This window comes from Mesoplodon bidens, assembly GCF_964165515.1.
Source record: "Mesoplodon bidens genome assembly, chromosome: 5".
Classification (NCBI taxonomy): domain Eukaryota; kingdom Metazoa; phylum Chordata; class Mammalia; order Artiodactyla; family Ziphiidae; genus Mesoplodon; species Mesoplodon bidens.
Window position 1 is genome coordinate 101,450,847 of NC_138161.1, and position 25,805 is coordinate 101,476,651.

General features: G+C 40.4%; 1 protein-coding gene across 3 annotated transcripts in view; it reads right to left on the reverse strand.

Moving 5' to 3' along the window:
* IGF2BP2 (insulin like growth factor 2 mRNA binding protein 2) overlaps window positions 1–25,805 on the reverse strand; it is a 159,432-nt gene that overhangs the window by 14,307 nt on the left and 119,320 nt on the right. For 2 of the 3 annotated variants that reach the window (XM_081236065.1, XM_081236067.1), the window contains 6 exons: window positions 24,910–24,973; window positions 22,603–22,875; window positions 20,084–20,218; window positions 12,863–12,985; window positions 12,385–12,520; window positions 9,492–9,620 (listed from right to left, as the gene is read on the reverse strand). In XM_081236065.1, the coding sequence (XP_081092191.1) occupies window positions 9,492–9,620; window positions 12,385–12,520; window positions 12,863–12,985; window positions 20,084–20,218; window positions 22,603–22,875; window positions 24,910–24,973 (860 nt within the window). The remainder of the gene's footprint in view (window positions 1–9,491; window positions 9,621–12,384; window positions 12,521–12,862; window positions 12,986–20,083; window positions 20,219–22,602; window positions 22,876–24,909; window positions 24,974–25,805) is intronic. The other variant, XM_081236066.1, reaches the window with a different exon arrangement.

Below are 25,805 nucleotides of genomic sequence, written 5' to 3' on the forward strand. Positions count from 1 at the left end.
ACCTGGAGAGCTTTTCCTTCAGCTCTCAGCAGAAATAATTCTTTTGAATTGTGATTTGGCCTCAAAACTGACAAACCACAAGTGTAGCTCCATTCTGGGTTCAAATACTCCCAATATAAACACTGTATCAAATTTAGATCTACCACTTGGGTGAGGGGAGGGGATGAACTATAAAAGGATAAAAAGAAATAATTCCCCAGTCCTCTTTTTATTCATGAGTTACAGCTGGAAAACTGTTGTGGAGAAAGAACCCCAAAACTCGGCAATCAGGAACTTGTTTCTAGCTGAGGCTCTGTCATTAGCCTTTGTGTATATAAGTTGGTTTTTGGAGTCAGAAGACCCGGAAGACTTGAGTCTGAATCACTAGTTCTATACAACTTGGAATAATTTATTCAGCTTTTCTGAACCTCATCCACAAATGGATTAAAATAATATCCAGAGCTTACAATACTGTTGTGGGAGTTCAATTGTTTACTCATTCATCCAAAAGATATTTGAGCAAAGCACTGTTCTAGGTGCTGGGGACACAGCTATTGAGACAGAAAGGGTCACGGCCACCACAGAACTCAGGTTCTACTGGAGAGGCAGACAAGCATGTGAAAGAAACGAACAGGAGGATATGAGGAAGGGTAGCTGCTGAGACGAGGAGTGGGATGGCAACTTCAGCTGGAGGGGTCTGGGAAGCCTCTTGCAGGAGGTGACCTCCGAGTTGGGACCCACGGAGGAGATGGAGCCCCATGCAAGGCACTAGGGAAGAGACATTCTAAGCAGGGTTCTGAGAGGTGCAGAGCTAGGAAAGGGGTTGGTCTGTTTGGAAAACAGAAAAGAGGCCAGTATGGTGAAAGCAACTGAGAGAACAGCCTGATGGGATGGGGAGGCAGGTAGTGTGAGATCACGCAGGCAGGGCTCTGTGGGCCTCGATTTGGATGTGGATTTGACCCAAAGTACAGTGGATGCCCCTGAAGGACGTTACATGGCATTCATTCAGTGAGGTCACAGGAATGGAGAATCCATCATCAGGCACTGTATGGCTTGAACTACTGACTGTTAAATGAGTACTTATTTATCACTTATCAGAGCACACTTTCCATTCCCCCCACCCCCATGCTTACATGGAGTCCACAACCTCAACTGGAAGAGGAGCTTAGTCATAATGATCAAAAAGTAACCTGTTGGGCCTCCCTGGTGGCGCAGTGGTTGAGAGTCCGCCTGCCGATGCAGGGGATACGGGTTCGTGCCCCGGTCCGGGAGGATCCCATATGCCGCGGAGCAGCTGGGCCCGTGAGCCATGGCCGCTGAGCCTGCGCATCCGGAGCCTGTGCTCCGCAACGGGAGAGGCCACAACAGTGAGAGGCCCGCATACCGCAAAAAAAAAAAAAAAAAAAAAAAAAAAAAAAAAAGTAACCTGTTGATGACTTAAATAAATGTTCTCTTTAATGGGAAAGCAGGGTGTAGCCAGCTGACACACTGGGGCCCCAGAGTGGGGCGGGCGGTATGGAACCACAGCCCTAAAATGGCAACTGGGCTTTTACTGTCTCAGCTTGAGGGTCCCCAGCTATTTTATGAGAGAGAAGCTACTTTACTTTTGAGTGTTTCAAAAGAATTATGATTTGGGGTATGCGGGGGAGAAGAGGTTATGGTGAAGGTGCCCCTGCCAGGTATGCTCCCCCAAAAAGAGAGGCAGCAAGGGTGCAGGGGGTCACTATTATCCACTGGTTCATTTCAAATTCTGTTTGAGGGCAACTAGTGTCTGCGTCTCCTCTGTGCTTGACTATGCTGGGGGTAGCAGAGGTGTATATATCAAACATACTCATGAACATTTAGAATGGAATTCAATTTTAAGTTGGGCCTGCTTTTCCTGGAAGAATTGCAGGGTCCTCGGTTCCTAGCTGTTGTGTATGACCATTTGATGTATCATTTAGGTGATATTCTGAATCATGAAGAAATCAGGGAGCAGAAAGAGAGAGGGGTGTTGAAGGGGTAGTAAAGAGGGCAAGGGTCAGGCATATAAATTATGTCCAAAAATATAACTAGCTTCAGTGTGATGACAGAGTGATGTTATAAAGATGGCAGGTGCTCTCCCTGGGAACCAGGGATACGGACATGGGAGGAAGGGAGTGGACTTGGTCAGAGTCATGGGCAGAGCTATTCAAGATTCAGAAGGTGCACCATTCTATCCCAGCTTGTCCAGTGCCTCCTTCCAGCCCCTGCCTATCACCCCTGTGAGCTCTCAGAGGACCAGCTCAGAAGCTGAGGGGGACCAGGAATTGGTAAGCTAGCAAGAGGTGGAGCCAAGGTTTGAGCACAGATCTCTGTGTCTGACTCTGCATCCCAAGATCTTAACCCAACACTGCCCTCCTCTGGAACATTCCAAATTTATTAGTTCAGGTGGGGCCCTTGGTGTAGTTATGATAAGGCTCGCCTAAGGATTCTAATACGCCCTCTGCTGAGTTTAAGTACATGAATGGACAATTAAAACTCACTGGACATATACAGTGAATCAGCAGTATGAAAGAGGGGAGCAAAGCTGAGCAAGGCAAGAAAATGACCTCAGTGAATTAATTCAGGAAAGAGGGAGACCTTTTTTAAAAAGTCTGCTTTATTTCTCAGTGAGATTCAAGAGGGCAGTGCTTTAATATGTGAGTAGACTGCTATGAGGGAAGCCAATCAGAGAACTAGATCGATCTTAGAAATTAAAAACATGACTTGTGGAGTAAAAACTCAATAGAAGTCATACAAATAGCAGCATGGACACTCTTGAAAAGCCAGTCAGTGCACAAGAAGATTAACTCACGCAGAACAAAAGGAAGAACTCAGACATGATGAGCAGAGTGGGAAGATCTACTCTCTCTCCATAAAGTGGAAACTCCAGGAGGAAATGGAGTGGAGGGAAGAGAAGCAATGCTAAAATTAATTACAGATGCAGAAGGTTTTCCTGAACCAATGAAAAACTTGAATGTTCAGATTAAAGGGCTCTGAGTCAGAGTTCTGATTTCCAAGGGTGTCAGTAAAATACTACAAAAGGCAAAAAACTTAGACAAAAGAAAAAAAAAGTTACCTACTAAAGAAAGAGAATCAGACTGGTAGCAATAATGTTTTCAGAGTTCTAAAGGAACTAAGACCCTAGAATTTTTAGATACCTAGTTGAACTTTCATTCACATGTGAAGTGGGGGGGGGCATTTTCAGGTATAGAAAAGCTTAGAAATTATACTACTTACATAATTATTCCTGAAAAAAAAGTTGTTTGAGGAACTACTGCAGAAAAACAAAGAAACGAAAACAAATAACTCAAAAAATAAGAGGATATGGAATACAAGAAACCATCTGTAGTGAGCAAAGAAACCAGTAAGAAAAATTTAGTTAATTCTAAATAACTGTGAAATATGAGATTGTGTATTGACTAAGAAAATTTAATAATTTGTACTAAAATTCCAGGTTATTTATGGAGTAATATAATAAGAATATATTAAACAAAAATCTGTTAGAAATAAAGAATTTGAAAAATCATAATCATAGTGGGAGAACAGTAAACTGCTCTCAAAATGTAGTAAATCATAGAGATAAAAATAATTATATAGGGCTTCCCTGGTGGCGCAGTGGTTGAGAGTCCGCCTGCCGATGCAGGGGACATGGGTTCGTGCCCCGGTCCGGGAAGATCCCACATGCCGCGGAGTGGCTGGGCCCGTGAGCCATGGCCGCTGAGTCTGCACGTACGGAGCCTGTGCTCCGCAACAGGAGAGGCCACAACAGTGAGAGGCCCGCGTACCACAAAAAAAAAAAAAAAAAAAAAAAATAATAATAATAATAATAATAATTATATAGAGGATACAAGCCACCAATTAAAAGCTTGATTTTACAGCCATAAACACAACTTTGAGTCCATCAGAGAAGGTACATCTTTCCAAGTGCCCATGATTTCCAAAATTTTATCATGCATGAGCAAGACCACAAAAATCAGAGATGTTCCAATAACATTCTTTGAGTACAAAATGTACAGGAAACAATTATAGGATAACAAAAAAGAAACCCTTAACTCCTTAAAAATTAAAAGAAAAATCCCTAGTAAATTTGATTAAGAAAAAGAAGAGAACGGAAATATACGATGTTAGGAATTAAAAGAGAGAGATATTCACAAGTTCGCAGCTTTAAAAGGCAACGGTTTGCTTTGCACAGCTTTGTGTCACTAAGTATGAAAAGAGAGATGAATACTTTCATAGGAAAATATAAGAAATTGAAAAGGTTATAAATGATCGATCTTTCTCCAAACAAAAGGTACTAGGCCCAGAATTTTTATGGATGGATTGTATCAAATCATCAAGGAACAGAAAATTCCTACATATTAACTTTCCCAAGTATAGTATAAGTTGACCATCTTTCCAATTCAACCTTTGAGGAAAAAAAAGATTGTTGAAACTGTCAAAGACGCTATAAAACTATAGTAACTGCAGTGTAGACAAAAAGATGAATGGAACAGAACAGAGCCCAGGAATATGACTCAGCGGGAATTAAGCGAACAACAAAGCTGCCATTTCAAATTGAGTGATGAAATGGTGCATTTCTTAATAAGTGACTTTCGGAAAACTGGCTATCTATTTGGAAAAAAAATAACGTTAGATCCCTATCTCAGAGTATAAGTTAAGATAAATTCCCTGTGAATTATAAACTATGATCCCCCAAAAGCAACAACTAAAAATTACTGTAAGAAAACTTGGGAGAATATTTTATAGTCTTAGATGGCAGAAGGCTTTTTCTTAGCATAACATCAAAGCCCAGAAGTCCATAAAGGAAAACATCACTGATTTAACTATCTTAATTTTAAAATTTCTGCATAAATTCTGCTGAAGGGAAATGTGAAAATTTAAAATACATTCCCCTTTGATGCAATAATTGCAGTCTTAGAATTTACTTCTAGATATACTCACACATTTATGTATAAGGATATTCATTTTGACACTATTTGTAGCAGAGAAAGCCTAGAGATAACCCAAATGTAGAAAAATAGTATGCTCAGTAGAAAAATTACAGTAAATTTCATACAATGGATACTATGTAGCCATCAAAGAGAATTAGTTCTAAATATGGAAAGATGCCCATAGTAAGTAAAAAATGGAAACAAACAAATAAAAAACACAGTAATTCATTGTGTGTGGCATGATTCCATTTGTTTTGGAATAATATGATTATAGGATTATATATGCTCATAAAACATATTTTAAAACATAACAGTGCTATACTTCTGGGGAGTGGTTGCTGGGTGAAATGTGGGTAAGAGAAGGAAGGCTGAAGGGAAACATTTACTATTTACTTCACACAGCAGAGTTCGACTGTTCAAAAAATATCTATTTTAAATTACTATGGCACAATTTGCAGAGATGTGGATGGACCTAGAGATTGTCATACAGAGTGAAGTAAGTCCGAAAGAGAAAATCAAATTATCGCTTATATGTGGAATATAGAAAAATGGTACAGGTGAACTTATTTGCAAAGCAGAAATAGAGTCACAGATGTAGAGAACAAACTTATGGTTACCAAGGGGGGAAGGGGAAGTGGGAGGAATAGGGAGATTGGGACTGACATATAAACACTACTAAGCATAAAATAGATAACTAATGAGAACCTACTGTATAGCACAGGGAACTCTACTCAATGCTCTGTGGTGACCTAAATGGGAAGGAAATCTAAAAAAGAGTGGATATATGTATATGTATAACTGATTCACTTTGCTGCATAGCAGAAACTCACATAACATTGTAAAGCAACTATACTCTAATAAAAATTAATTTAAAAAAGAAAAAAAAAGGTAAAAAGATTAAAGAAGCCAAAAAAAAGAATTTACTATGGCACAAGACACCACAAATAAAGCAAAGAGAAATGACAAGCTGGTGGAAGATATTTACAACATGACAAATGGTTAACAGCTTTAATATGTAATTAGCTGTTATAAATCATTAAGATGGCGGTAAATGACAATAGCAGCTAAGATTTATATAGCAATTACTGTGTGCAGGTTTTTACTTATTTAACAACCCCATGATATGTGTACTATTATTACCCCCATCTTATAGACAGGGACATGGAGACACAAAGAGGTTAAGTCACTTGCCCAAGTTTGTTAAAAATAACAAGTGATATAGTGCAGAGATTCAAACACAGGCAGCCTGACTCCAGAATCTATACTGCCTCTTAATAGACTGATGGGCAAGGGATACAAAAAGACAATTCATTAGAGAGGGAAAAAAATGGCCAATAAGCCCCAAAGTGTTAAATCTCATAATAGTACCCTTTAAAGTATCAGATTGCAAGGAATAATTACATTGGTAGTGAGTATAGGAGAAAAAAAACACCTCTCTGTCACATACCAGATAGGAAGGAAAAGTAGTACATTCTTTATGTATCAAAATTTATCAATATTTATATTTTTTATAGTTATATATAAAATTTATACATTCCTTGGCTCCGCAATTCTATTTCCAGGAATTTATTGAGAAAATAGCTGGATAAAAGAACCAAGATATATATACAAGGATTTCCATTGTAGAGTGAAAATTTGGAATACACACACACACACACACATCACCTATATATTTATTTATTTATTTATTTATTTATTTTTTTGCTGTACGCGGGCCTCTCACTGCTGTGGCCTCTCCCGTTGCGGAGCACAGGCTCCGGACACACAGGCTCCGCGGCCATGGCTCGCGGGCCCAGCCGCTCCGCGGCATGTGGGATCTTCCGGACCGGGGCACGAACCCGTGTCCCCTGCATCGGCAGGCGGACTCTCAACCACTGCGCCACCAGGGAAGCCCCACCTATATATTTAATACATTATACATGTATCTATAAATTGTATATATACCCATACATATACATAGAAACACTGATTATTTCTAGATTAAGAAAAAACTTGCACTCGTATTATTTGCTTCTTAAATACTTTGCAAATATTACTTTATAACCAGAAAATGATAATAGTAATTTTCATACCTACATACATACATTAAAAGCTTCCAGAGTTGAGAGACCAATTTGTGCACGTGTGAGCCAGCTGCAAAGAGGTGCACAGACTTCCTGACCTTTGGTGCTAAGAGCAAAAGCTCTTAGTCACCAGCATTGAGTAGAGTTCCCTGTGCTATACAGTAGGTTCTCATTAGTTATCTATTTTATGCTTAGTAGTGTTTATATGTCAGTCCCAATCTCCCTATTCCTCCCACTTTCCCTTCCCGCCTTGGTAACCATAAGTTTGCTCTCTACATCTGTGACTTTATTTCTGCTTCGCAAATAAGTTCACCTGTACCACTTTTCTATATTCCACGTAAAAGCGACAATTTGATTTTCTCTTTCTGACTTACTTCACTCTGTAAGAGCAAAAGCACTAGAGTTTTGTGATGCACAAAAGCAACCAGGAAATAACCTAGTTCCTTGAAATCTGAATGCCTTTGTGACAAGAAAGCAGTAATATTTTATAAGTATTTGAAGTATCCCCACCACCCCATCCTACCCTAGCCTTCTCAGGAGGCCTGGGCCCACTAGGGAAGCCCTCAATCCTGCAGTACAGGCTCTAGATTCTGCACAGGTGGGTGGCGATGGCCACCTCCATGCCTGCCCTGCGTTCTGCAGCTGTCAGAGAGAGGGGTCTGCAGGAGCTGTATTGTTTCAGATTTGGGGCAACTGTGTGCTTTGGATTAGAATCTAATCTTGACCTATGGGCTCAAGATCAGAACTACATGGCTTTTAGCTTAAAAGAAGAAATTTTATTTAAAATCTATTTTATAAAGAACAGAAACTATTTTAGTAAAATCATTACTATTTTAGTAAAATCATTATTCTACTGTTTTAGTAAAAAATCTCAGATGTGAAGGAAGCTTTCAAAGTGGCAAAACCTATTTTCAAGTTTAGAAAATATTCTGCTATCATATGAAAAGTTCTTTTTGTTTTAGTTCAGGGGTCTGCAAAACTTTCTGTAAAGAGCCAAATAAATATTTTAGGCTTTGCATACCTCAGGGTCTCTACTGCATTCTACTCAACACTGCCATCACAGCAGGAAAGCAAACAGACAGTACGTAAATAAACATTCACAGATGTATTTATTTACAAAAATAAGTGGTGGGCTGCCTCAGGCTGTCGTTCGCGGACCTCTCTTTTAGATTATCAATTTTAGAAGTGGTCTATTGTATTGTATCTTTTTTCTCCCACCATTTACGTCACTTAGGTTGAGAGGCTTTTGAAGTTATCTTCTGTGGAGCAGTATGTACAGTCTTTCTCCCAAGAAATGAGATGTGTCTAAATGCCAGTTCATTGTACTGGGCTCGGTCATTTTCAAATCTCAGCAAAGATACGGGGACATGCACCTCTCATAGCTGTTCTCCCTCCTTAGAGCAGCTACATGACTATAACAGCTGCCATTTCCCTCCTGCCATATTCCCAGTTCCCTCTAACACACACACACACGCACACACACACGGCTCAATATTGGGCCCTATCCTTTAGTTTAAGGGAAAATGTATATAACTCTATGGTATGGAGATTTTAAAATGACTCAGAAGAGCTGTATATAAACAAGATGACAGAATGTGTATGTTTTTGTGACTAAGGATGTGGGTGCAAGTTCATGCCTGTATTTTGTTGACAAAACAGCACGGTGAGTTCATCCCACCTCTCTACAGAGACCCAAAGAGTTACTAGGAATTCGGACATTGCAACGCCTACTACACCAGAGACCACCTCTCAAAAGAAAGAAGTGGTTAAGTTAATGTTCTCCAACCTGATTCTTCCCATTTAAACAGTATAAACACTAGGAGAAAATTAGTTTGCTCAAAAAATAAGTAGTATGTGTGGAGAAGAATTAGAAATGAAAAAAAAAGAAAGCTGTCAAGTATCCTGAGCCCTAATTTGGTAATTTGTTGATCCTGAATGATGCCTGAGAATGGAACAAGCAGAAAACACATAAAGTTCACATTTCTTCTGCCACTATTAATTATGATTCAAACAATAAATACTTACTGAGAATCTACTAAATGCCAGGCATTGTGCTAAGTGTTTAGAAGTCTAAACACTGTGTGTTATTTTCTTTTAAAAACTGCCTATTAATAGAATATAATGAATTTAAGTCATAGACACAGGTGGGAATTTTATACATGAGTCATCCAGGTACCCTAATATTTTAGTAGGTGAACAACACTCATGAAGGTTCTGATTTGAGCTAACAAATCCTTTTTTACAATGAGTAGGCTTCTAGCTAATGAATTTGCTAGTAGACTCTTTCTTCCCCAGATATGACATATACTATATGTTTAAGAGCACATACTTAGAAGATGATTTAGTAACATTAATCTGTCCATTAGGAAGAAGTCCTAAGAACTGTTGAATTCATTCTACAATCCCTTATGAGCACAGCCTCCAAATGAAGGCTCCGGCTCTGATTCAACATGGCAGAGAAATGCTACTGCCTGGAGGAGCGTATGAGCAAACCCTTGAGAGCTGAGCTACTTACAGCGAAAGGGTGGTAGGGGGGACCGGGGGGAGCTCCTCGGGGCCCTGCTGGCGGAGGCAGCATGGACAGTCCTGTTGAAAAGATGCCAAGTGCGCTGAGGTTCAACCCCGGGATCAGATTGGCTTGTTGCTGGGAATAAAAATGGAGAAAAAGTTGAGGGGAGGAGACCTGAGAGGTCCAGCTTGCCTGGGTCAACCTCCATCTCTCGTCTGGATGGCACCAGGGTCTCCTAATCAATCGGCTCCGCCCAGGGCCCGTGGACCTCTTCCTCACCCTGTTGCAGGGGTGAGCTCTCCAAACCTCAACCTGACTGTGGCTTTCCTTCAAAGGTTCTCTGCTGCCTTGGGAGTGTCTACACATCTTAACACAGCAAGCAAGGCTCTTCCTGGGGACCCAGGTCACCTCACCAGCATCTCTCCTGCTAACCCTTTACTTCCACTCTGCCCAGTCCTCCTCCTCTCTCCTCCGGACCCCCCCACACACTGTCTACCTTGCAAGAAATGTGCTTCTCTCCCTCCTCACCTGGCTACATCCTACTCGTCATGTGGGTTTCACCTGAGCTTAGGTGTCCCCTCTTCAAGGAAGCCTTCTCTCACCCCAAAGGCCTCAGCTCAAGGTGCTCTCCTAACATGCCCACGTTTCCTTACAACAGCAGGCAGCACATGGTATCTGAATGGCCTGTGTAGCTGCCTCTCCCCTTTTTACACCACAATTTCCTTATAGACAGAGACTGTCCTATTTAGTGCTGTGAGCTCAGTGCCTGGTACATAGTAAGTACTCAATAAATATTTGATGAATGAATATGTTTAAAACATATTAGATTAATAGTTTTTCCTAACTCTATCCAGGGAAAGATCAGACCCTTCACTAAGATACCACTTATGTAAACTCCATTATCCATATTCAGAATGGTTCACAACCTTGGCTTCTTTACCGTTTAGTTGCCAGCTTCATGATCATCTCACTTGCTTATTTCACATTTAAACATGGGGATGCTCACGTAGGCTGCCCCTTCAGAGGCAGAGGGATGACGCAGCGCCCACCCTGGCCTGTATCCAACCTGTCCCACCACTGCCCCCCTAACGCTAAGCAAATCTCTAACATTTTCTCTTTTCTTATCTGTGGCTCTAGGGTCACCCAGTAAGTTGCCTTCTTTTAGAATGTCTGGAATAGGAGAGCTAGGATCCTTAACCTTGATCCCATTCATGTATAAGATCTAGTAGTTTTGTTATTCACCTATCAATGCATGACTTTAGCACAGACATGAATGAACCTAAGTGATATATATGCTCAGGGGAGGATGTTTGGAGCACCCAGACCCTTTGTAGCATTTCCAGGTGTTCACGGAAAGAGCTGTTTATCATAAGAGATCAAGATCCCAAAAAAAGAAAATGAGATCAGTGGATGATACTTTCACAGACAAATACACACAAACGGGGGAGAAGTTCACATTGAAGTCTTCTCCTCGTGCCTTGTAATTATGATGTGACAAGGGCTACTAAGGGGGGATTTGGGGTGAGGTGGGAGAGAGAGTACTGACCTGAGTAAGAAGGTCCTGTGGAAAGTGCTGCAGTGAGGAAACTGGGGCTGCGTTTAACCTACCTAGTCCTTCGACAACATTTATTCTTCTGTGAAATGTTATATACAAAGTCTGGGATTTTCTTCAAAGTCATCCAAGAGGGGTGGGGATATGGATAAAGGTTCAGATGAAACGAAACAGGCCATGAGTTGATAACTGTTGAAGCTGGATTATGGGCATATGAGAGCTTATCATAGTATCCTTTCCTGAAAATCATTATCATAAAAAATGAAAAAATTTACTCCTCTGAGCTGAGTTTGTGCTTTGATTGATGGACAAATATTTTTAAGATTTCTGAATGAACTTTAGAATGGTGTCTCCCCATTAAAATGTTGGAACTAGTAGTAATAACAGGAAGAACAAACCCAAATCAGTCTGCTAGAAGTATTAGAGCTGAGGCAATACATCAGGGGCTTCCCTGGTGGCGCAGTGGTTAAGAATCTGCCTGCCAATGCAGGGGACATGGGTTTGATCCCTGGTCCGGGAAGATCCCACATGCCGCGGAGCAACTAAGCCTGTGCACCACAACTAATGAGCCTGCGCTCTACAGCCTGTGAGCCGCAACTACTGAGCCCGCGTGCCGCAACTACGGAAGCCCGTACACCCTAGGGCCTGCGTGCCGCAACTACTGAGCCCATGTGCCGCAACTACTGAAGCCTGCGCGCCTAGAGCCCCTGCTCCACAACAAGAGAAGCCACCACAATGAGAAGCCCACGCACCACAACGAAGAGCAGCCCCCACTCGCCACAACTAGAGAAAGCCTGCACGCAGCAACGAAGACCCAATGCAGCCAAAAATAAATAAAGTTTTAAAATAAATTAATTAATTAAAAAAAATAAAAGAACAGATCAGTGAGAGATGAAAATCAGAAGTTATTTTTAAAGTATGTATTTTTAAAATCGGAAAATAGGGAAAAAATCTCACTTTTCTAACATACCAGCTATTTTGATTTTTATATATAGCTTTCCAGGCATTTTGACCCATATTATTTTACATAATTATAACCCTAGTTACATATACTTTTATATATTCTTTTCTTAATTAACAGTACATCATAAGCAATTCCTCATTTTAAAATCTTCCAAGTTGTGATTTTATTGACTTCACACTATTTTGTCCAGTGCACTTATCATCACTTACTAGTTCGTTTCCTGATTATTCTAATGCCCTTGCCCCAAGAAGACATGAATAACTCTGCATACCTATTCTAAAGTGCTTCTTCACTTTCTGAATGGCAATTATTCTTAGAGAGGCTTGGATCCTGCCTGAAAATACATGTGAAAACCAGTGGAGAAGAAAGCAGTAGGCACTTACATTAACAGCCAGCATATCATTTTCAAAGGCCTCACGCAGCTTCTTCATAATCTCTATTTCAGCATTGGCACAGGCCTCAACTGTGCCCTTCACAGTGATGGTTCTTTCAGGGTTGTATATGCTCAAATCCTGCAAGCTGGCCACCAGGAAAAAGAGAGAAATTTCCTTTTTTCAAAAGGAAAAATAAAATCCCAGAAGGATCACAAACAAGTCTTGGTGGAGGAGACAGGGAGAAGACACCACACGCTGTGGCACAGAATATCTGCCATCTTATCTCAAATCTTTGTAGTGACTTAGATCAAATCCATAGTAGAAAATGTTTGACTGGTAACTATTTATGTATTTGTTTTGATGGTGTTGAATATAATCATATCACTTATGATTACATTCCCACTTTAAAGCAGATGAATGAGTTGGATATATCAAAATGCTCAAATTCTCCATTACTGGGCACAATTAATCTGAACAAGTGGCTTACGATGAGATTGTTATCTTGGTCCCTGTCTCGTGTTCAATTTTCTTCAAATTTCTGCCTTCTTTTCCAATCAGTCTTCCAACCAAGCCATTGTGGGCCAGGATCTTCAGAGGAATCTCTTCAGCTCTAAAAGACACAAGCAACATTTTAACATTTAAGGTGAACACAACTGTTGCCTCGCAAGAGCTATTACCCTCCTTTTTTCTTACAAATAGAAGCCATTTTTGTTTAGGTACCAAGTGACCATGGGCTTTATGAGATGCTGGGTCCTTCACTAACTCTGGTGTGTGAATTCTGATTAACACACGCCAAATCACGGTAATTATACTCCCCTGTTGTGACTGGTTGGAAATGGGTCCAAGAGAGAGATCTGGCCAACTAGGTATGAGAATAAGTCTGTTGGGTGATTTCAGGAAGGTTTTCCTTGCTCTTAAAAAAGGCACAACGGATAATGACATCAGTCAGATGGTAGACTAGGAAGCTACAGGCCCTCCTACTCCCACAGAGACACCAAGTTGACAACAAAAGATAGGCTAGACTATCTCTCTGAGAACTCTAGAGATCAGGTGAGAAGCTATAGCACCCAGGCTTTTATAAAACCAAAAAGGGATTCAAGTAAAAGGGGTAGGAAATTTTGTGGCATTTGGCATGCCTTTCATGCTCCTTCCCCTTACACAGTATAGCAAGGGGAAACTGGGAGGAAATCCTCCATACCAGGGATCCTCCCCTGGGACAGAAACAAAAGACTGGACCATGATTCCCACGTTCTGGCTTGCCTGGGGGCTGCCCGAGTGATTGGTTTCTGTCTCGCCTGACTTAGAGTTGACAAGCCTGGTGCCAGAGTCTGGAAGCTGCTGAAAACAGAGGTGAACTGTTAGAGCTGCAGTTCCATAGTCAGAAGCCAGAGGGTGAAAGAGATCAGAAATGGTTTGAGAGGTCCTAGAACCTCCAGCCAGACTGATTAGTGATGATCTTCTCCTGAACAAAGCCAGTATGCAAAGACTGTGAGAGGTGTTTTTTTTCAAATGCTCAAATTGCAGCAAAAAATTATAAGGCATATAAAGAAATGGAAACATGGCCTAATCAAAGGATCAAAATAAAACTCCAGAAACTGACCCTAAAGAAATGCAGATCTATGAGCTACCTGACAGACTTTAAAAGAGTGATCATAAAGATATTCAATAACCTAAAAGAGAACACAGACAACTAAATGAAATCAGGAAGATGATGCATGAACAAAGTGAGAATATCAACAAAGAAAAAGAAACTATTAAAAAACAACCTAACAGAAATAATAGAACTGAAAAACACAATAACTGAACTGAAATATTCATTAAAAGGGTTCAACAGCACACATGATCAGGCAGAAGACTGAATCAGCAAACTTGAAGATCAGTCATGTGAAATCATCAAATGAGAGGAGAAAAAAGAAAAGAGAATTTTTAAAAAATGGAGAGAGGGACTCCCCTGGTGGCACAGTGGTTAAGAATCCGCCTGCCAATGCAGGGGACACAGGTTCGATCCCTGGTCCAGGAAGATCCCACATGCTGCGGAGCAACTAAGCCTGTGCCCCACAACTACTGAGCCTGTGCTCTAGAGCCTATGTGCCACAACTACTGAAGCCTGTGCACCCTAGAGCCCGCATGCCGCAACTACTGAAGCCCGCGCGCCTAGAGCCCGTGCTCCACAGAAAGAGAAGCCCGTGCACCGCAACAAAGAATAGCCCCCGCTCACCGCAACTAGAGAAAGCCTGCACGCTGCAAGGAAGACCCAACGCAGCCAAAAAAAAAAAAAAAAAAAAAAGTGGAAAAAGGCTAAGGGACTTATGGAACATTATCAAATGGATCAAAATACACATCATTGGAATCCCAGAAGGAGAAGAGAGAGATGGTGCAGAGAGCTTATTCAAAGAAAACAGGCAGAAAACTTTCTAAATCTGAGAAAAGAAATGGACATACTGATTCAAGAAGCTCCAAGAACATCCAACTGGGATAAACCGAAAGAGAATTCCATTGAGATACTAACCCAAGTGTCTAAAGTCAAAGAGAAAATCTTGAAAGCAGCAAAAGAAAAGTGATTAGTAATATATGAGGAAGTCTCCATAAGATTATGGATGGATTTCTCAGCAGAAACTTTGCAGGCCAGAAGTGAATGGGATGACATATTCAAAGCACTGAAAGAAAAAACTATCGGGCTTCCCTGGTGGCGCAGTGGTTGAGAGTCCGCCTGCCGATGCAGGGGATGCGGGTTCGTGCCCCGGTCCGGGAAGATCCCACATGCCGCAGAGCGGCTGGGCCCGTGAGCCACGGCCACTGAGCCTGCACGTCTGGCGTCTGCGTGTCCGCAACGGGAGAGGCCACAACAGTGAGAGGCCCGTGTACCGCAAAAAACAAACAAAAAAAAACTATCAACCAAGAATACTGCATCTAGCAAACTGTCTTTGAAAATGATGGGGAAATTAAGACTTTTCCAGATAAACAAAAGCTGAAGGAGTCCATTACTGTCAGAGCAGCTCTACAAGAAATGCTAAAGGGAGCCCTTTAAGTTGAAATGAAAAGATGGTTCAACATATGAAAATTAATCAATATAATATACCACATTAACTGAACGAAGGACAAAACCCACATGGTCATCTCAACTGATACAGAAAAAGCATTTGATAAAATTTAACAACTTTTCATGATTAATAACACCCAACAATCTAGGAACAGAAGGAAACTACCTCAACATAATAAAGGCCACTTGTGAAAAGCCCACAGTGAACATCATATTTAATGGTGAAAAACTGAAAGGTTTTCCTCTAAGATCAGGAACAAAACAAAGATGCCCTCAGTATTTCTATGTAACATACTATTAGAAGTCCTATCCAGAGCAATTAGCTAAGGAAAAAAAATAAAAGACATCCAAGTTGGAGAAGAGGTAAAATTATCTCTGTTCACAGACGATATGATCTTATATGTAGAAAACAAAGATTCCACAAAAAACTGTTAGAACTAATAAACTAATTCAGCAACACTGTAGGATATAAAATCAACACACAAAGAACAGTTGTGTTTCTATACACTAACAATGAACAATATGAAAAGGAAATTAAGAAAATAATTCCATTTATAATAGCATCATAAAGAATAAAGTATTGAGGAATAAGCCTAATTAAAGAAGTAAAAGACTTACACACTGAAAACTATAAAACAATGCTGAAAGAAATTAAAGACAGAAATCAATGGAAAGACATCTTGGATGCATGGACTGGAAGACCCAAAGTTGTTTAGATGTCCACACCACCCAAAACAATCTACAGATTTGATGTAATCCCTATCAAAATCCCAATGGCAACTTTTGCAGAAACAGAAAAATTCATTGTAAAATTCATATGGAGGGGCTTCCCTGGTGGTGCAGTGGTTAAGAATCTGCCTGCCAATGCAGGGGACACAGGTTTGAGCCCTGGTCTGGGAAGATCCCACATGCCATGGAGCGACTAAGCCCGTGTACCACAACTACTGAGCCTGTGCTCTGGAGCCCGCGAGCCACAACTACTGAGCCCACGTGCCACAACTAGTGAAGCCCGCGTGCCTAGAGCCTGTGCTCTGTAACAAGAGAAGCCACTGCAATGAGAAGCCTGTGCACCGCGACGAAGAGCAGTCCCCGCTCACTGCAACTAGAGAAAGCCCACACACAGCAATGAAGACCCAATATAGCCAAAAATAAATAAACTAAATAAATACATTTATTAAAAAAAAATTCATATGGAATCTCAAGGGACCCTGAATAATCAAAACAAGTTTGAAAAAGAACTCACATTTCCTGATTTCAAAACATATTGCATAGCTATGGTAATCAAAACAGTGTGGTACTGGTTTCAAAACAGAAAAATAAACCAACAGGAAAGAATAGAGATCCCAGAAATAAATCTTTGCATATATGGTCAAATGATCTTCGACAAAGGTGCCAAGGCTACATCATGGGAAAAGGACAGTGTCTTTGAAAATTATCTTAGGAAAACTTGCAAAAGAATGCAGCTGGACCCTTATTTCATATACAAAAATTAACTCAAAAGAGATTAAAGACCTAAATGTACAACCTGAAAGTACAATTTTCCTAGAAGAAAACAAAGGAGGAAAGCTTCACGATAGTGAACTTGGCTACTGTTTCTTGGATATAACACCAAAGCACAGTTGACAAAAGCAAAATTAACAAATGGGACTACACCAAACCTAAAAACTTTTGTGCATCAAAGGACACACTCAACAAAATGAAAAGACAACCTATGAAATGGAAGTAAGTATCTGCAAATCATATATCTAATAAGGATGTGGAGAAATTTGAACTCTTGTGAAAGGCTGGTGGGACTGTAAAATGGTACAACTGCTATGGAAAACAGGTTCCTCAAAAAATTGGAAATAGAACTACTGTATGATCCAGTAATCTCACTTCTTGGTATATATCCAAAAGAATTGAAAGCAGGGTCTCAAAGAGATATTTGTACACCCATATTCAAAACAGCACTATTCATATAGCCAAGAGGTAGAAGCAACCCAAATCTCCATCAATGGATAAATGAATAAACAAAATGTGGTATACACACATGATGGAATATTATTCAGCCTTAAAAAAGAAGGAAATCCTACAACATGAATACATTTTGAGGTCATTATGTTAAGTGAAATAAGCCAGTCACAAAAAGACAAATACTGTATGATTTCACTTATCTGAGTTCTCTAAAACAGTCAAATTCGCAGAACCAGAAAGTAGAATGGTAGCTACCAGAGGCTGGAGGGAGAGGGAAAAGGGGAGTTGTTGTTTAACAGGCACAGAGTTTCAGTTTTGTAAGATGAAAAAGTTCTGGAGATCTGTTTCACAATAATGTGAATACACTTAACACTACTGAACTGTACCCCCCTTTTTTTTTTTTTTTTTTTTTTTGCAGTACGCAGGCCTCTCACTGTCGTGGCCTCTCCCGTTGCGGAGCACAGGCTCCGGATGCGCAGGCTCAGCGGCCACGGCTCACGGGCCCAGCCGCTCCACGGCATGTGGGATCTTCCCAGACCGGGGCACAAACCCGTGTCCCCCGCATCAGCAGGTGGACTCTCAACCACTGCACCACCAGGGAAGCCCCAGAACTGTACCCTTAAAAATGGTTAAGATGATAAATTTTATGATAGGTGGTGTTTTTTTTACAATAAAAAAAGTTCAAAAAAAGGGGGGTGGGGAACAAGGAGAGGATGCCTTCTCTTTCAACTTTTAAATAGTTTTCTGTGGGGATCCAAGGTCTGAAATCACTTCAGTCATCTTGTCATCATCAGGGGAGTATCAGATACCCTGAAGAAGGTAAAGCAGAAAGAAAAGTCATGGGCCTTTTAGTCTATGATTCAACTGACCTTTCAGTCACTCTCACATAATAAGGACTTCTAATCATGTGACATCATAATTGTTTCTTATTGCTTAAGCCACTTGTTCTGTTTTCTGTTACTTGAGACCAAAAGCATTGGACAGATGCATTACTCCTGCCTCAGAATACATGGATGTTCGAAGAAGCTCCACTAGAATGTGACTTACAGAGGGCGGGGTTTTTCTGTCAGCTTTGTCCACTGGCACATAGAACAGTGCCTGACAGACAGTATGTACTCAATAAATATTTGGTAAATGAATAGAAAGAGAATTTAGAATCCCTCTTCTCCTCCATCCTCCACCTCCTACTCATCTTCCTCAGGTCTCAGCTTAAATGTCACTTACACAGGGAGGCCTTCTCTGAAATCCTCAAATCTCTTCTTGTCCCCCTAAAACCTTGATTAGGGCCTCCAGTTACCTGCAGTTGTTTTCCACTGTAGTACCTCTCATAGCTGTGCTTAATTACTTACTGGTGTAATTATTTGTTTAGCAGATGTCTCTCCCACTGGATAAAAAAAGGAACTGGATCTTGTTCAGGGCTGTAGCCTCAACCCAGCACAGTGCTCAGCAAGGTGCCGCACTCAAAAAAAAAGTATTTCAAAGACAGTCAAATTCTATCTTGGCTCTACACAAATACTTTAAGAATCCAATTTATACATCAGTCTTTTTGGTTCTTCAGAATATTGTAAGATGCTTACACCTAGCTCACAGGACCAAGGAGGATAACATTTATAAAATTCTCAATAACTTAGATGAGGGAAGGGCTTCTTCAAATTAAGCCACAGCATTTGGGGGGTTTCAAAAGCCCCAAATAGTAAATAATTTTTAAGTGAAAGGTTAGAGTCCCTTATGAAATCTAAGAATAGATTTGCAATGTTTTTCTTTTAGGAACTACTTTCATCTTCTTGGTTTTGGAACACTATTATTTGACATTGTTTGCTAAATTAGTTTTATATTCAATTCATCCCTCACTGCTTCTTTATAAAACTGCCACACATGCCTGTAAGTGGATTTTGCCAAACAAACATAGAGCCTTTTTTATTATATTGCCTATTCCATTACCATTAATTTGTTTATAATACAAATTAATAAATTTGTATTACTAAATTATACAAGTTACTAAGAACGGTATTTGTCATTCAAACTGGTACAACACTCAGGAATCCTAAGAAATAGTTTGTAAAAGAAATGGACAGGGGGAGAGAGAAAAACAAAGAAGAATGAAGTAGCCACTCAGATACCAGTTTCTACTATTTAAGGAAACATAATCCAATTTTAAGAGTGCAAGTGGCTTGGGAGCATGGTGACAAAACCCTTTTCCAGCATAGTAAATGATGGTTTTGACAACAATGCACTTTCTATTATCTGCCTAGTCCAATATGATAGCCATTAGCCATACATGCAATTATTTAAGTCTGAATGGATAAAATAAAATATTCAGTTCCTCCATTGCACTAGTCACATTTCAAGCACTCAACAGGAACGCATGGCTAGTGGCTATCATATTGAACAGTGCAGATACAGAACATTTCCATCACTGCATGGTCCTGGACAGCATGGGTCTATAGGTTCCTACCAATAATTATTACCAGTGAGTGATGGAAGCATTAGGATCACCAAGAGAAACATACAAGTAGAGAAGCAGCCATGTTATAAACATAAAAGATCTATTTCCCACCATATTCTCTTTAGGAACAAATTTCTGAAAATTAATCTTTCCCCTACTCTCTTTATTGAGAAATAGATTTACAGCTTTTTAAAACTTTCCTGGGTTAAATGAATGAGAACCTAATCTTTTTTTCTGCTGAGTGGTCTGTGCATTGCATGCAAACTTACAGTTTGGTCTCATCAGCCTCTTTCTGCATGATTTCGAGAATCATGCGGCATGCTTCAGAGGTTCCCTCTGGGGTGGCATGGATGGTGACAGGCTTCTCTGCAGCCCCGGAGTTCTCCTTTCTATGGATGTCTACCCTGCAGGAAAAGAATCAGGAACCATAGCACAGCGTCATCTGGGACTGGATCCTAGTCCCAAGAATGCGTCGCATCGGCCAATGTACAGCAAGGACACAGACAGACCAGGAAGTGTCATGAGCACGTTTGCAACCAATGCCATTCTCCAAGAAGGCGGCAAGCAGTGCAGGGGGTCTTGTGCCAAACCCAAATTCTTGGCAGCTCCACTGAGAAGGGAATATTTCTTACAGGAGTGCCATTGGGCAAAGGCACCAAGGCAACGTGGTAATGAAGCCAGTTTGGTAAATGAAGTATTTTGTGTAGTCTTTCCAATGATCTTAGAAGCGAAGAGTAAAGTGAGCAGGATAATACTGCACGTTGGCACAGTGCCGGTCTCTGAACTGATTGCAGCTTTTAAAAGCCATATGTTAATCCAACTCTAAAAACCAAATTCAAGCAAGCTTTATGTATCTCAGTATGGACAGAAAACAGAGGCATGCCCCTTCTCTGCCTAAGTTTTTGGTTTCCTTGCCACCAGCAGCCTGCCTTCTTCCAGGCTCTTAAAAACTAATGGCTCAGGGCTTCCCTGGTGGCGCAGTGGTTGAGAGTCCGCCTGCCGATGCAGGGGACACGGGTTCGTGCCCCGGTCTGGGAAGATCCCACACGCCGCGGAGCGGCTGGGCCTGTGAGCCGTGGCCACTGAGCCTGCGCGTCCGGAGGCTGTGCTCCGCAACGAGAGAGGCCACAGCAGTGAGAGCCCTGCGAACCGCAAAAAAAGAAAAAAAAAAAACTAATGGCTCAAAAGCTTGATGACTTTATGAGACTTCTTTGGGTAGTTGTGGCTCTATTTGTTTTTAACTTTCAAAATCACATAATTGATTGTATCCTTTTTTACTTTGGCTGTCAGAAAGCCCAAATCCAAGTCTCTGGCCTATTTCTAAAAAAATGGGCACACACTTTGAGAACTAACTCACTTGTATTTAAACTTGCTGCATTTTTTTAAATGATTTTTTTTTAGTTACTTTATTTTATTTTTTGGTCACACTGTGCGACATGCGGGATCTTAGTTCCCCTACCAGGGATTGAACCCAGTGCCCCCTGCAATGGAAGCATGGAGTCTTAACCACTGGACCACCAGGGAAGTCCCTAACCTTGCTGCATTTTTAAAGCCACTTTAAATAATCTTTGGAACAAAAAGACATACAAATAAAAATCACTTTCTCAGTGAAAAAAACTTAGAGGGGGAAAAAAGGGGACTGAGGAGGCGACTTCTCTGGCCCCTTTCTCTCGGACCAGTGAACCTCACCTGGGAGCGCCCCCTAATAAAGCTCACTTGAAGCTTTAAAAAAAAAGGGGGGGGGGACTGATATTAAAATAAAGGAAACATCACATAGTACTTGCCCCCTGTACTATCTCACCATTTCACTCCTCTGATTTTAAACTCTGGGACTCATATAAGTGTCCATTATTTGGAAGTAACTCAGTCACTTTGCAGAAAACAATGTTTTCTCTTTCAGGTTACAAGACACTCAATATCCTGAATAAAATGCACTAGGCATGTAAATAACAAATATTTGTCAGTAATTTGGTGCTTTGTAATTTAAGTGCTTTCACAGTAATTATTTCATTCAATCTGCCTGACTGTCCTAATTCTCACAATACTCCTGGCTTACAGAAGAAGCAATTGCTGCTCAGAGACCTTAACGTTTTTTCTAAGATCATACAGCTATTAAGTGGTAAAACTTGAACAAGGGTCTTTGTTTTCAAGACCTGTGCTTTGTTCATTACATCATGCTGTGGTCTTATGAACACACAAAACTCAACAACCTCACAAGTCACTTTATCCACTACAACTCCTTTACCAATTCAGTCTCCTTAAACAGACAGAAAACTAAACATAAGACTAGTGTACTTTATTTATTGCTCAATGTAACAGTGACTCACCCGTTTCCTTTATGTAGCTATTTGTGAGACTCCCTAGGTGGTCTCAAAGAATGACTACCACCCAGGGCTCTGACGCAGGAGAGGAGGCAAGAGCTAAGATACGTGGGTTCTAGGGTCCCGTAAAGTTCAGCCCCATACCTCTGTTGTTTTAAAAACATGTAGATGTATTCACAGGTATCAGATAGCTTATGAAAACAATTCTTGACTGTGAGGTCATTAGTACCTTGTTTATGAACTATTAGTGTTTCAGGTAACGACCTTTAGGTCACTGGCATGAAAGCTCATTAAAGCCCCTGGGCTTTGTGTTAGTCTGTTAGTAGTTCCGTTTAAAGAAGCCATAGTCCCATACAGCACAGCCCCCCGCTGCTGATGCAAGCAATAGCAACCTGGGAATGGCCGGGACCCACCAGCACTCAGGGAACCCCTCAGAAGGAAGCAAAGGAAGCCCCGGAGGCACGTACCGGGACTGGGTCTGCTTAGTGATGTTCTTTATGGTCAAGCCCTCCTTTCCGATGATGGCACCAACAAACTGGGTGGGGACCAGGATCCGCAGCGGGAAATCAATCTGTCTGGCCTGAGAAGAGCCCCCAGGGGCATGGCCTTGCTCCCGGGAAGAGTGGTCCCCACGCTGGGCTCGCTGAGGGGGCGAAGGGGAGCTCACCTCTTCATCCGGGATGTAGGAAATCTTGAAGGAGTAGTTCTCAAACTGATGCCCGCTTAGCTTCTCGATGGCTCTGAAATGCAGCAGGGGCAAGTGAGCTTTGTTAGAGAACAGTGTTGGCGAAGACCCCCCAGGGTCTTCGGTCACCGGTTCATTCACTCTCCTTTACTAGTTGCCTATGTGAGTGCCGTCCTCGGCACTAAGGATGCAGCGGTGAGCAAGACACGTGCCATGTCTGCTAACTCAGAGCTTGTGGTTAACAAATTAAACAAGTAATTACAATGTGTAAGCCTGGTCAGACTTGATATACAATGTGCCAGTCTGCTTTTTTTCACCACTCAAGGCTGTATCCCTATCATCAAAAACGCTTTGTAAATACTGGCATAAAATTGTCCCTTTTTAAAAAATTTTAATTGTAATACAGTTAATTGTAATACAGTTATTACTGAAAATTCAGAAGTAGATAAGCACAAATAAGAAAAACATCCTAGCCCATCCTATATTTTTCTTAAATATAAATATATTATTATGTATAAAAATGGATTAATACCATACATACTACTTTATAACCTTTAAAAATAGTTAATACTCTATAAACAGTTTTCAAGTGATTAAATATCCTGCAATTTAGTTTTTACTGGCTGTTTAACATTCTATTGATTTGCCATCATTTTTGCAACTGATTCTCTACTGTTTCATATATATATATATATATATATATATATGTTTCTAATCTCTTACTACTGCATATAGTGTTGTCATGGGCATCTTTGCAACTACAACTTTGTGAACAGGACAAATTCCTAATGGAATTGCCGGGTCAGAGAGTAGGCAGAATTCTAACATCTTAAGCCATTATTGCTCAGTGTCCTTCTGGAAAGGTTTCAACATGTACTATCCCATAGCAGTTAAGAGAGCATTTGTTTCCTTGAATCCTCAGAAGTACAAAGTATTATGATTTTAAAAGACTTATCAATTTGATAAATCCCACTATTGCATCTTAAAAACTATACATGAAGTGCAACCATTTTTTCACGCGTTTTTGGCAGCATGTGAAAAAATTAACCCTCTTCTACAAGGTTATTGTTTAGGGTTTATGAATTTATTACAAAGCAGCACTTTTTGAATTCAATAAAAGCAACAAAGTAATATTATGTACCAAGGGCCTACCTAAGTAGCAGATGGACAAGAACTGTAAAGGTTCAGTTGTTGGTATATGTATCCTGCTTACATACGTGTGCAAAAGTCAACAGCAAATGACTACTGCCTTTTTCAATGCAACATTAACATTTTGAAAACTAGTGGTATGAGAATGGGTTAACCATGTATTCATGGGTGTGGAAACCTTGAAAAAGAAATAAAAGTATAATCCTGGGACATATAACCAATACGGATGTTATGCCACATGTGACCATAAGTCTAGTTACAATGACCTGACAGGCACTTCATGGACCCTCTACAAAAAGGAACTTGTTTTTGTTGTTGTTGTTTTTAAAAAAAATTCAGTCCCATGTGTGTTAACAGCCAAACTCACAATTAACCATCACTGAAGCAATGTAGCCATGAGTGGGATTAGGAGGTGAATGTGAGTAGGAAAAAGAACCTGAGCCAGGTGCTCTTTGATGAACCACTCCTAGATGACAATGCTCCCTTGGGCTCATGTCACTAAGGTGGATCCCTCTTTTAATATTCATAGAGGGAATATGAGGTTTCAGCATCCATTCAATGAGTTTGGACAGAAGCGGGCTTGGGCTTCTTCCTCATGGTGCATGGAGGAAGCTCCAGGTGGAAGTGGCTCCTAGTGGCCGTCAAAGCAGACTCTAGTGGACACAATGTCACAGACGTGGTGCCCTCTATTCCTGACTCTATCAAGATGCAGCTCCCACCTCGGTTTTGATGCCAAGGCTCAACATTTTTCAAGATAAAAATCTTTGTACAATCAACAAACAGACACTCTGGTATAAATGCCCTGGGGCTCCACTGATGTGTCAAAGGTCTGCATCTTTTCAGAAAAGGTTTATAAACACAGGACTCAATGGAATTCAAAGACAAGCTCCACTCCCCCCTACGCCCAGATTTGAAGGGAAATAAGCCCAAATCCACTTACGTTTTTGCTTCTTCTCTTGTTGCATATGTGACGTTGACAACGGCAGTTTCTGTGTCTGTGTTGACTAGGAAAGAAGCAAAAACTACATTGTCATAGAAAAAAAAAAAGCTGCCACCCTCTGGCTAATGTAAATAAACTTATTTAGAGAAAAATGCACAAAAAACCTCACTGCCCTATCTCTTAGAGTTACTTGAATCTCTATCTATCTTTATTCATGCACATTCATAGTAATTTGTAATCAACTGTATATACCCATTTGTAATCAATTGTATATACAACTCAAAACTACATTTTTACTTATTTTATCAACACTTTTACATGTGTATATGTATATGCACACTTTCTTTGGATTTTTCATTTTTAATGCCTACATAAAATTGCAGCAAGTAAATGTGCCATGACTTTTGCCTAACCATTCCTTAATTGTTGACAAATGGGTTATTCTCAGTATTTGCTATTCTGAAGAGTGTTGATAAAAATCACCACTGTTGCAAATATCACTTAATTTGTGTTCTTCTGAATTATTTTTTTAGGGTAATTTAGAAAGAAAATAATTGATAATAGAACATAATGATTTTTAATGACTGTTTTCAGATTATTCTCCTAAAAGTCTGTATCAATTTATTGTACCACTATGAGTTTTGTTATAATTTGCATTTATTTAAAAATAACTGGATATATGTATAAAATATAAAAAAGAAAGTATTTTAATTTTAATTTTTCATTCATGGATAAGGTTGAACTATTACTATTTTTGTTCCCCTCTGATAGACCTCCTTGACTGTGTGAGTTAAATCTAGTAACTGTGTACAATGAATAAAGAAAGTTGACAATCCCAACCCACTTGACTGAAGAGAACACATAAACTCTAAGAGTGGTTAATAAGGGATCACTCT